At 39.7% G+C, this 13604-nt stretch overlaps 1 protein-coding gene across 3 annotated transcripts in view; it reads left to right on the plus strand.

The window, feature by feature from the left end:
* Window positions 1–13604, plus strand: part of LOC139761662 (protein Aster-B-like) — a 293330-nt gene that overhangs the window by 233032 nt on the left and 46694 nt on the right. For all 3 annotated transcript variants that reach the window (XM_071685977.1, XM_071685978.1, XM_071685979.1), the window contains exon 8: window positions 4886–5126. In XM_071685977.1, coding sequence (XP_071542078.1) covers window positions 4886–5126 — 241 coding nt within the window. The remainder of the gene's footprint in view (window positions 1–4885; window positions 5127–13604) is intronic.

Genomic DNA, 13604 nt, shown 5'->3' on the forward strand with positions numbered 1-13604 from the left:
TCGAGTAAGTAATGTAAGGGTAAGAGAGATGTGTGGAAATAAAAAGAGCGTCGTTGATAGAGCAGAAGAGGGTGTTTTGAAATGGTTTGGGCACATGGAGAGAATGAGTGAGGAAAGATTGACCAAGGGGATATATGTGTCGGAGGTGGAGGGAACGAGGAGAAGTGGGAGACCAAATTGGAGGTGGAAAGATGGAGTGAAAAAGATTTTGTGTGATCGGGGCCTGAACATGCAGGAGGGTGAAAGGAGGGCAAGGAATAGAGTGAATTGGATCGATGTGGTATACCGGGGTTGATGTACTGTCAGTGGATTGAATCAGGGCATGTGAAGCGTCTGGGGTAAACCATGGAAAGTTGTGTGGGGCCTGGATGTGGAAAGGGAGCTGTGGTTTCGGGCATTATTGCATGACAGCTAGAGACTGAGTGTGAACGAATGGGGCCTTTTTTGTCTTTTCCTAGTGCTACCTCGCACACATGAGGGGGGAGGGGGATGGTATTCCATGTGTGGCGAGGTGGCGATGGGAGTGAATAAAGGCAGACAGTGTGAATTGTGTGCATGGGTATATATGTATGTGTCTGTGTGTGTATATATATGTGTAAATTGAGATGTATAAGTATGTATATTTGCGTGTGTGGACGTGTATGTATATACATTGTGTATGGAGGTCGGTTGGGCCATTTCTTTCGTCTGTTTCCTTGCGCTACCTCGCAAACGCGGGAGACAGCGACAAAGCAAATAAATATATATATATATATATATATATATATATATATATATATATATATATATATATATATATATATATCCCTGGGGATAGGGGATTAAGAATACTTCCCACGTATTCCCTGCGTGTCGTAGAAGGCGACTAAAAGGGGAGGGAGCGGGGGGCTGGAGATCCTCCCCTCTCGTTTTTTTTTTTTTTTTCCAAAAGAAGGAACAGAGAATTGGCCAGGTGAGGGTATTCCCTCAAAGGCCCAGTCCTCTGTTCTTAACGCTACCTCGCTAATGCGGGAAATGGCGAATAGTTTGAAAGAAAAGAAAGATATATATATATATATATATATATATATGTTAGTACGCAAGTATGCTGTACAATTGCATGTCTGCTTGTGGGTCCCCACCACTAGCCAGACCGAATACTCGGCAAGCTGTTGCGTCATATGTTGGCAACTCAAGGTGGGCCGTTTTGATAACTTTTTGTTTTCTTACGCCTCAAAGCTTTAGGTTCTCAACCTTTTCATGTCTTTCCAAACAACTATGACTTGGCACATTTTAAAAGAAAGGATATTACTCCCTCCAGAATCTGTAAATACTTTCCCTTGTTTTCTTTTCCCCTTCATTAACCTCTATATTTCAATTAAGGCCTTACCTTGTGGACTTTCGTCCGTGACCGGAGCCTCAAACTTTAAAACAAAAAAGGTAGCAACGATAATGAACAGACATGAATTGGAAGAGTAATAAAGAATATCTTGTCCACAGTTTGTTAATTCTGATTATTAATATGACATGTCAGTAACTACAAGCACTTAGCGTCACCTATGATGGCGATCAGTGTCATACTTTCATCAATACTTGGTGCAAATATCTCAACCTAGCAATGCTTGCATTACATAAAGTGTCAACCGTTTTAGTAAGATGAACATCAGAATTCCATATGATAACCTGCTCAGATGATGTAAGCTTCATTTTAGCGTATCCCAGCAACACTTTGATATACCCAAGTAAGGTAACTTCTGATTGAGAATAACGAAAATTTATCTAACTCCCTGATCTAACTTTACACCCACAGTGTTTCACGGATAATGTGCAGAATAATTTTGCTGGAACGTGTGCTGTGCTTGAATTTAGAAATAAACTACGATTTGTCAGGAGGAGGACTTTCTCATGTTTATTATGAAGATATATGAGCATGGCTGTAGCTTTTGTGTTAAACAAAAACACTTTCCCTCTTTCATACTTACTAAGAGTTGGCAGTGTATGGTGGGTAACATGAGTTGTGACATTAAATGTGAAGGATTTCCAGTGTACCAGACCTTTCAAGCCCCCTTACTCTGGTTTAATATTACCGGCAAAAGAAGAGAGCTCTTAGACATTATACATATACGAGGAGTCACCGTTGTTGATATAAACCGTAAACAAATGGAAAATTTCGGTGCGCCTCATGAGTGTTCACGAAAATAGATATTTTCAGTTTCGGCAGTATTGCCTTTTCAGCTGTATTCAGCTTTGTTACGCAGGGTATGTAGGAACTGTCATTATGCTTTAAATGAAACTAACACGGGTTTACGTGTTTACAAATGTTTTCAAATAGAATCATATTGTGAATGAAGGTGACTAATTCTATGAATAATGTTCATAGGAGCATTTGTACATGAGAATTTCTTTTAATTTCAAATTTTTACCCCTGAATTAAAGTAACTTAAAGAGCTAAACACCTTGTTTGGTCAGGTGGAACGTGCTTTCATTGTGTCGCCTGAGATTGAATTAAAAAGACTGGAAATGTGATAATTATACCAGTATAACTGTATACCAGCAGGATGCACGATTACGAGTATTTGTTTTTCAGACATGCGCATTCTGTCTCTCTAAACGCCTGAAGCAGTTAGGCTACCCAATATATATATAGAATTAAATGACGTTGTTAACATAAAGCCCAGTACTTATAAAAAGCTGTAACAGGGAATGAATCTGGAATCTTGGCAAAGAATTACAATTTAGACCATTGGAACTCCGTATAAATGTTGATTTTCAGATGATCATTTTCACTTTTATTTCCCTCGTGGTAACCAAGTTGCACTTTAGGGGACAAGAGTGTAAGGCGGAACACCCTTTTTAGTCAGTGGTGAAATTGTTTTATTACTTGAAACATGCTTGGGCATTTTTGTTTGTGGGGGGGGGAGGGTTGTTTGTGAAGTGCGTGGTAACGTAACGAAGTCGATATGTGAAACAAAAAATGGTCAGTAATTTTCAAATTTAAGTAATAACAATTAGATGGTCAGTGATTTTCAAACTTAAGTAATAACAGTTTGATGTCCATCCTACGTAACACACTAGATAATGTTTTAAAAGAAAAATCTACTTGGGAACTGATATCATGAAATGTACGTGCTTCTGTCTAGGAATGCAGACAGTATTGAAAAAGTTATTTTATTCTTCCACCGCACATTGTTTAATGATCATGCGTGTAGAATTGCGGATACAGCTCATTAATAAAAGAAAGGTATGGCAGTATCAGGGGAACAATTAAATGTACATGAGATAGGGGTGGGAGGTATGTATGTGGTATGTACGTGTTCTGGCTTGCTAATGGTATGTGTATTTGTTATGAAAATCGAGTGTATCGTTGGCACGTGGTTCAAGAAGCAATATGTGTTTGGTGAGCGTGGTGGTCAAGGTCACCTTGTGGCGCGTGTACATGGAAGAGGGAGAACATTCCCATCGGTTGTATACTTCTCTAGAGGCCAGGTTTTTTTTTTTTTTTCTCCACACCAGTGAAATTAATATATAATACATAAAAATTATAAACCACCCAGCAAAGTGTAACCTAATCAGACGTAATGTTAATCATTCAGCCTACCATGGGATTGGTTGATGTTAAAGCTTTGATAATTCTTAAAACCAGTTCAGCCTCAGAAAAAAACAGCGTAAGGTGCTTAAAGCATTTCGCAAATAAGGAAAGTTTTAAGTTCAAGATTAATGACAAACAGGCTTAGACTGTTGCTTAGAGCTCCGATAAGGGATAGAAGGGCCATGTATTTTGAATATGATATTAGAAATAAACATTCTTCCTTTTTCTAAACCAGTCTAGACTCTTTAGGTTGTTTTGATAAATCTCTTAACTTTTCAGCATTAGTTTAGGCTTTTCCGATTATACGTGTTACAATCACGATGCTACTTTTTAAAGAAGCATTTCTAAATAGATGTTATTACCGATTGAATATATTATATATACCCCGGGTTCAAGTATGGAAACTACTTTGATAACTGTAGATATACCTTTTACTGGATAACCAATCTCTCTTTCACTCGAGCACTTTAGTGGCTGTCAAGTTTCTTTTGTCTGTTCGTTTTGCCTTATCCATATTTGGTCTGCTGGCTTTCAGTCGCAGACATACAATCTCTTCATCTCACATATAACACTTGACAACTATAATTATAACTCACAGGACGTCTTATCCTATGACTTTTGCTGCGGTGCGTGTGCGCGCTAGCCCTTTCTGGCGGCAGAATTTCCTCTCTCTCTCTCTCTCTCTCTCTCTCTCTCTCTCTCTCTCTCTCTCTCTCTCTCTCTCTCTCTGTATATGGAGATGGAGAGAGAGAGAACACTTCCCAAGTACTCCCTGCGTGTCGTAGAAGGCGACTAAAAGGGGAGGGAGCGTGGGGGCTGGAAATCCTCCCCTCCAGTTTTTACTTTTCCAAAAGAAGGAACAGAGAAGGAGCCAAGTGAGGATTCTCTCTCTAAGGCTCAGTCCTCTGTTCTTGATGCTACCTCGCTGACGCGAGAAATGGCGAATATGTACGAAATATATATATACAGAGAGAAACTTATGAAGAGATTCTGCCAATAGAGCGAAATATCTTGGGTTTTTAAAGTGTTATATAAATATGAGATGGAGAGATTGTATGTTTGTGAACTGAAAGCCAGCAGCCCAGATGTGGGTAAGACGAAAAGAACAGACAGCTACTTGGGTCACTAGAATGAAACTTGAGAGCCACTGAAATGCTGGAGTGAGAGAAGTTGGTTATCAGGCATCTGTATATCTACAGTTATTAAACTATTTGATGACCCATATATATATATATATATATATATATATATATATATATATATATATATATATATATATATATATATATATTTTTTTTTTTTGTATTTTTTTTTCAGGATGCTGGCCCAGGAGATACTGGTGTTGATGAATCATCAGTCCCTCCAGTTCCAAAGAATGGTGGTGGCGACTCAGAAACTTCTGAGTTGGTGGGAAGTGATATTCCTCAACTTGTTAATGCTACCTCATCACCCACAAAGTCCCCACATACCCACTCTCCTCTCATCTCACAACAGAATGATGGGATTCCGACTGACATGTCAGACACTACAGAAAGTGAGCCTGATAGTAAGATAACATGTAAGTTGAATTGCATATGATAATTACATGATAATCATATGCATAGAATGAAATTTGAAACGTATAGGTATTCATTTGATCTACATTTGAAAGGCTATTTGTTCATATGTTTCAAAGAAAATAAGCAGGGAGAAGAGATCCAGTGACAAGATGTGATGTCTCCATGGTTGTTTAATTTGTTTATGGATGGGGTTGTTAGGGAGGTGAATGCAAGAGTTTTGGAAAGAGGGGCAAGTATGCAGTCTGTTGTGGATGAGAGAACTTGAGAAGTGAGTCAGTTGTTGTTCGCTGATGATACAGCGTTGGTGGCTGATTCGGGTGAGAAACTGAAGAAGCTGGTGACTGAGTTTAGTAAAGTGTGTGAAAGACGAAAGCTGAAAGTAATTGTGAATAAGAGCAAGGTTATTAGGTACAGTAGGGTTGAGGGACAAGTCAATTGGTAGGTAAGTTTGAATGGAGAAAAACTGGAGGAAGTGAAATGTTTTAGATATCTGGGAGTGGATTATTCACATTTACTCTTAACTTTCTTCTTTCACACACTTTACCAAACTCAGTCACCAGCTTCTGCAGTTTCTCACATGAATCAGCCACCAGCGCTGTATCATCAGCGAACAACAACTGACTCACTTCCCAAGCTCTCTCATCCACAACAGACTTCATACTTGCCCCTCTTTCCAAAACTCTTGCATTCACCTCCCTAACAACCCCATCCATAAACAAATATATATATATATATATATATATATATATATATATATATATATATATATATATATATATATATATATGTATATTTTTTTTTTTTTTCATTTTCCAAAAGAAGGAACAGAGAAGGGGGCCAGGTGAGGATATTCCCTCAAAGGCCCAGTCCTCTGTTCTTAACGCTACCTCGCTATCGCGGGAAATGGCGAATAGTGTGAAAAAAAAAAAAAAAATATATATATATATATATATATATATATATATATATATATATATATATATATTATCCCTGGGGATAGGGGAGAAAGAATACTTCCCACGTATTCCCTGCGTGTAGTAGAAGGCGACTAAAAGGGGAGGGAGCGGGGGGGCTGGAAATCCTCCCCTCTCATTTTTTTTTGATTTTCCAAAAGAAGGAACAGAGAACGAGGCCAGGTGAGGACATTCCCTCAGAGGCCCAGTCCTCTGTTCTTAACGCTACCTTGCTAACGCGGGAAATGGCGAATAGTATGAAAGAAAAAAAAGGAATATATATATATATATATATATATATATATATATATATATATATATATATATATATATATATATATATATATATACACACATTTTCTTTTTTATTATACTTTGTCACTGTCTCCCGCGTTAGCAAGGTAGCACGAGAAAAGAGACGAAAGAATGGCCCAACCCACCCACATACACATGTATATACATACACGTCCACACACGCACATATACATACCTGTACATCTCAACGTTCACATATATATATACACACACAGACATATACATATATACACGTGTACATAATTCATAATGTCTGCCTTTATTCATTCCTGTCGCCGTCCCGTCACGCGAAATGAAAACCCCTCCCCCCCGCATGTGCGTAAGGTAGCGCTAGGAAAAGACAACAAAGGCTACATTCGTTCACTCTCACTCGCTAGCTGTCATGCATAATGCACGGAAACCACAGCTCCCTTTTCACATCCAGGCCCCACAGAACTTTCCATGGTTTACCCCAAACACTTCACATGCCCTGGTTCAATCCATTGACACCACGTCGTCCCCGGTATACCACATCGTTCCAATTCACTCTATTCCTTTGCATGCCTTTCACCCTCCTGCATGTTCAGGCCCCAATCACTCAAAATCTTTTTCACTCCACCTTTCCACCTGCCATCTGGTCTCCCACTCCTCGTTCCCTCCACATCTGACACATATATCCTCTTTGTCAATCTTTCCTCACTCATTCTCTCCATACGACCAAACCATTTCAAAACACCCTCTTGTACTCTCTCAACCACACTCCTTTTACCACCACACATCTCTCTTACCTTTTCATTACTTACTCGATCAAACACCACATATTGTCCTCAAACATCTCATTTCCAGCACATCCACCCTCCTGCACACAACTCTATCCATAGCCCACGCCTCGCAACCATACAACATTGTTGGAACCACTATTCCTTCAAACATACCCATTTTTGCTTTCGGAAATAATGTTCTCGACTTCCACACATTCTTCAAGGCTCCCCGAATTTTCGCTCCCCTCCCCCACCCTATGATTCTCTTCCACTTCCATGGTTTCATCCAAGTGCACTTTCGTGCAATGATCACATCATCATGGGAGACACAGGAGAAAAATGTAAGTCAGTTGATGTACATCAAAGAGATGAAGCTAATTGATAGGCACGTGAAAGAGAGACTTTTGGACATTAATGTGCTGAGAGATGCAACTGGAGGGATGTCTGATCATTATCTTGTGGAGGCAAAGGTGAAAATTTGTAAAGGTTTTCAGAAAACAAGAGGAAATGTTGGGATGAAGAGTGGTGAGAGTAAGTGAGCTTGGGAAGGAGACTTATGTGAGGAAGTACCAGGAGAGACTGAGTGCAGAATGGAAAAAGGTGAGAGGAAATGACATAAGGGGAGTGGGAGAGGAATGGGATGTATTTAGGGAAGCAGTGATGGCTTGCGCAAAAGATGCTTGTGGCATGAGAAGCATGGGAGGTGGGCAGATTAGAAAAGGTAGTAAGTGGTGGGATGAAGAAATAAGATTATTAGTGAAAGAGAAGAAAGAGGCATTATGACGAGTTTTGCAGGGAAATAGTGCACATGACTGGGAGATGTATAAAAGAAAGAGACAGGAGGTCAAGAGAAAGGTGCGAGAGGTGAAAAAGAGGGCAAATGAGAGTTAGAGTGAGAGTGTATCATTAAATTTTTGGGAGAATATAAAGATATTTTGGAAGGATGTAAGTAAAGTGCCTAAGACAGGAGAACATATGGGGACATTGGTGAAGGGGGCTAATGGGGAGGTAATAACAAGTGGTAATGTGAGAAGGAGATGGAGTGAGTATTTTGAAGGTTTGTTGAATGTGTTAAATGATAGAGTGGCAGAAATAGGGTGTCTTGGTCGAGGTGGTGTGCGAAGCGAGAAGGTTAGGGAGAATGATTTGGTAAACAGAGAAGAGGTAGTGAAAACTTTGTGGAAGATGAAAGCCAGCAAGGAGGCAGATTTGGATGGTATTGCAGTGGAATTTATTAAAAAAGGGGGTGACTGTGTTGTTGGCTGATTGGTAAGGATATTTAATGTATGTATGGTTCATGGTGAAGTGCCTGAGGATTGGCGGAATGCATGCATAGTGCCATTGTACAAAGGCAAAGGGGATAAATGTGAGTGTCCAAATTACAGAAGTATAAGTTTGTTGAGTATTCCTGGGAAATTAAATGGGAGGGTATTGATTGAGAGGGTGAAGGCATGTACAGAGCATCAGATTGGGGAATAGCAGTGTGGTTTCAGAAGTGGTAGAGAATGTGTGGATCAGGTGTTTGCTTTGAAGAATGTATGTGAGAAATACTTAGAAAAACAAATGGATTTGTATGTAGCATTTATGGATCTGAAGATGGCATTTGATAGAGTTGATAGAGATGCTCTGTGGAAGGTATTAACAATATATGGTGTGGGAGGTTAGTTGTTAGAAGCTTTGCAAAGTTTTTATCGAGGATGTAAGGCATGTGTACGAGTAGGAAGAGAGGAAAGTGATTGGTTCTCAGTGAATGTCGGTTTGCGGCAGGGGTGCGTGATGTCACCATGGTTGTTTAATTTGTTTATAGATGGGACTGTTAGGGAGGTGAATGCAAGAGTTTTGGAGAGAGGGGCAAGTATGCAGTCTGTTGTGGATGAGGGGGCTTGGGAAGTGAGTCAACTGTTGTTCGCGGATGATACAGCGCACTTGGCTGATTCGGGTAATAAACTGCAGAAGCTGGTGACTGAGTTTGGCAAAGTGTGTGAAAGAAGAAAACTAAGAGTAAATATGAATAAGAGCAAGGTTATTAGGTACAGTAGGATTGAGGGACAAGTGAATTGGGAGGAAAGTTTGAATGGAGAAAAACTGGAGGAAGTGAAGTGTTTTAGATATCTGGGAGTGGATTTAGCAGTGGATGGAAGTGGAAGTGAGTCACAGGGTGGAGGAGGGGGCGAAAGTTCTGGGAGCGTTGAAAAATGTGTAGAAGGCAAGAACATTATCACGGAAAGCAAAAATGAGTATGTTTGAAGGAATAGTGGTTCCAACAATGTTATATGGTTGCAAGGCATGGGCTATAGATTGGGTTGTGCAGAGGATAGTGGATGTCCTGGAAATGAGATGTTTGAATACACTATTTGGTGTGAGGTGATTTGATCAAGTAATTAATGAAAGGGTAAGAGAAATGTGTGGTAATTAAAAGAGTGTGGTTGAGAGAGCAGAAGAGGGTGTTTTGAAATGGTTGGGTCACATGGAGAGAATGAGTGAGGAAAGATTGAGAGAGAGGATATATGTGTCAGAGGTGGAGGGAACGAAGAGAAGTGGGAGACCAAATTGGAGTTGGAAGGATGGAATTAAAAAGACTTTGAGTGATTGGGGCCTGAACATGCAGGATGGTGAAAGGCATGCAAGAAATAGTGTGAATTGGAATGATGTGGTATACCATTGTTGACATGCTGTCAGTGGATTGAAATAGGGCATGTGAAGCATCTGGGGTAAACAAAAAAAATGGAAGGTTTTGTAGGGCCTGGATGTGGAAAGGGAGCTGTGGTTTCAGTGTATTTTTCATGACAGCTAGAGACTGAGTGTGAACGAATGGGGCCTTTGTTGTCTTTTCCTAGCGCTACCTCGCACACATGAGGGGGGAGAGGGTTGTTATTCCATGTGTGGCGGGGTGACGATGGGAATGAATAAAGGCAGACAGTATGCATTATGTACATGTGTATATATGTATATGTGTGTGTGTGTATATATATATATATATGTATACGTTGAGATGTATAGGTATGTATATGTGCGTGTGTGGACTCGTATGTATATGCATGTGTATGTGGGTGAGTTGGGCCATTCTTACATCTGTTTCCTTGCGCTACCTTGCTGACGCGGGAGACAGCGACAAAGCAAAATGAATATAAAAATAAATAGATATATCTGTGTATGTATATATATGTATACATTGAAATGTATAGGTATGTATATGTGCGTGTGTGGACGTTAATGTATATACATATGTATGTGGGTGGGTTGGGCCTTTCTTTCATCTGTGTCCTTGCGCTACCTTGCTGATGCAGGAGACGGCAACAAAGTATAATAATGAATAAATAAATCCTCCCCTCTCGTTTTTCTTTTTTTTTCCAAAAGAAGGAACAGAGAAGGGGGCCAAGTGAGGATATTCCTTCTAAGGCCCAGTCCCCTGTTCATAATGCTACCTCGCTAATGCGGGAAATGGCGAATAGTATGAAAGAAAGAAAATATATATATATATATATATATATATATATATATATATATATATATATATATATATATATATATATATATGTATATATGTATATATATATCTTTCTTTTTTCTTTCAAACTATTCGCCATTTCCCGCATTAGCGAGGTAGCGTTAAGAACAGAGGACTGGGCCTTTGAGGGAATACCCTCACCTGGCCCAATTCTCTGTTCCTTCTTTTGGAAAATTAAAAAAAAAACCGAGAGGGGAGGATTTCCAGCCCCCCGCTCCCTCCCCTTTTAGTCGCCTTTTACGACACGCAGGGAATACGTGGGAAGTATTCTTAATCCCCTATCCCCAGGGGATATATAGATATGAAGGTTAAATCGCATTTCAATTTCAGTAGTTCATACAATTTCCTTTAACGTAATTTTTCTATATATGTGGCATGACATGTTTCATGGAAACAATCCATCTCATTAGGTGCCAGTACTCAACAGTACTTCAACATCATACTTGGTTCCTGCCGCACAACACCAATCAATCTAGGCTCCGCACTGTCAGCTATGTCTGGTTGTAACCCTTATAAGGGAGCAGGGTAAGGTTGCTTTGGTTGACCTGGGTAACTGGGTGTGTCATGAACAACTTTTTTGATGTTTTTGTGTTTTGTCAATTCTCTCATAATGAGTTGGTTAATGCTAGGATGTGCTTTGAATGGGGACAAATTAAAGTTCTTAATATTAGCAATTAAGACAGATTCAATGACATCACATGTGGCATAATAAGCAGAGCGATATAACAGGATTTTCAAGATCTATGGGGTGATCATTTTCATTATGAGTGTTTGGCGATCATATTTTTGTGGTCATCCCTTCATACTGACTGTTGATGTCAATAACACCTCTCTGTTACAGTCTTACTGGTTGTGCTACATTTATAGAAAAATTACATTATATAAAATTGTATGATCTACTGAAGTGCAATTTCACCTTCATATATATATATATATATATATATATATATATATATATATATATATATATATATATATATATATATATATATATATATATATATATATATATTAAAAAAAGAAAATGTATTATTTATTTATTTTGCTTTATCGCTGTCTCCCTCGTTAGGGAGGTAGCGCAAGGAAACAGACGAAAGAATGGCCCAACCCACCCAGATACACATGTATATACGTACACATTCACACACGCAAATATACATACCTATACATCTCAACGTATACATATATATGAATACACAGACATATACATATATACAGATGAACATAATTCTTACTATCTGCCTTTATTCATTCCCGTCGACACCCTGCCACACATGAAATAAAACCATCCTCCCCCCTCATGTGTGCAAGGTAGCGCTAGGAAAAGAAAGCAAAGGCCACATTCGTTCACGCTCAGTCTCTAGCTGTCATGTAATAATGCACCGAAACCACAGATCCCTTTCCACATCCAGGCCCCACAGAACTTTCCATGGTTTACCCCAGATGCTTCACATGCCCTGGTTCAAGCCATTGACAGCACATTGATCCTGGTATACCACATCGTTCCAATTCACTCTATTCCTTGCACGCCTTTCACCATCCTGCATGTTCAGGCCCTGATCACTCAAAATCTTTTTCACTCCATCTTTCCACCTCCAATTTGGTCTCGCACTTCTCCTTGTTCCCTCCACCTCTGACACATATATCCTCTTTGTCAATCTTTCCTCACTCATTCTCTCCATGTGACCAAACCATTTCAAAACGCCCTCTTCTGCTCTCTAAACCACACACTCTTTTTATTACCACACATCTTTCTTACCCTATTATTACTTACTCGATCAAACCACCTCACGCCACATATTGTCCTCAAACATCTCATTTCCAGCACATCCACCCTCCTCCGCGCAACTCTATCTATAACCCACGCCTCGCAACCATGTTGGAACCAATATTTTTGCTTTCAGAGATAATGTTTTCAGCTTTCACGCATTCTTCAACACTCCCAGAGCTTTTGCCCCCTCTCTCACCCTAAAAGTCACATCCACTTCCATGGTTCCATCCACTGCCAAATCCACTCCCAGATATCTAAAACACTTCACTTCCTCCAGTTTTCTCCATTCAAACATACCTCCCAATTGACTTGTCCCTCAACCTTACTGTACCTAATAACCTTGCTCTTATTCATGTTTACTCTTCAGTTTTCTTCTTTCACACACTTTACCGAACTCAGTCACCAACGTCTGCAGTTTCTCACCCGAATCAGCCATCAGTGCTGAATCATCAGTGAACAACAACTGACTCACTTCCCAAGCTCTCTCATCCACAACAGACTGCATACTTGCCCCTCTCTTGAAAACTCTTGCATTCACCTCCCTAACAACCCCATCCATAAACAAATTAAACACCTCTGGAGACATCACGCACCCCTGCCTCAAACCAACATTCACTGAGAACCAATCACTTTCCTCTTCTTACATGTATACATGCCTTACATCCTCGATAAAAACTTTTGATTACTTCCAACAACTTGCCTCCCACACCATATATTCTTAATACCTTCCACAGAGCATCTCTATCAACTCTATCATATACTTTCTCCAGATCCATAAATGCTACATACAAATCCATTTGCTTTTTGAAGTATTTCTCACAAACATTCTTCAAAGCAAACAACTGAGCCACACATCCTCTACCACTCCTGAAACCACATTGCTCTTCCCCAATCTGATGCTTTGTACATGCCTTCACCCGGTCAATCAACACCCTCCCATATAATTTCCCAGGAATACTCAATAAACTTATACCTCTGTAATTTGAGCACTCACTTTCATCCCCTTTGCCTTTGTACAATGGCCATGAGTCATACAAACATTAAATATCCTTGCCAACCTGTCATCAATACAGTCACCCCCTTTTTTAATAAATTCCACTGCAATACCATCCAAACCCGCTGCCTTGCTGGCTTTCATCTTCCACAAAGCTTTTACTACCTCTTCTCTGTTTACCAAATCATTCTCCCTA

This window comes from Panulirus ornatus, chromosome 41 (genome assembly GCF_036320965.1).
Source record: "Panulirus ornatus isolate Po-2019 chromosome 41, ASM3632096v1, whole genome shotgun sequence".
In the NCBI taxonomy this organism is placed as follows: Eukaryota; Metazoa; Arthropoda; class Malacostraca; order Decapoda; family Palinuridae; genus Panulirus; species Panulirus ornatus.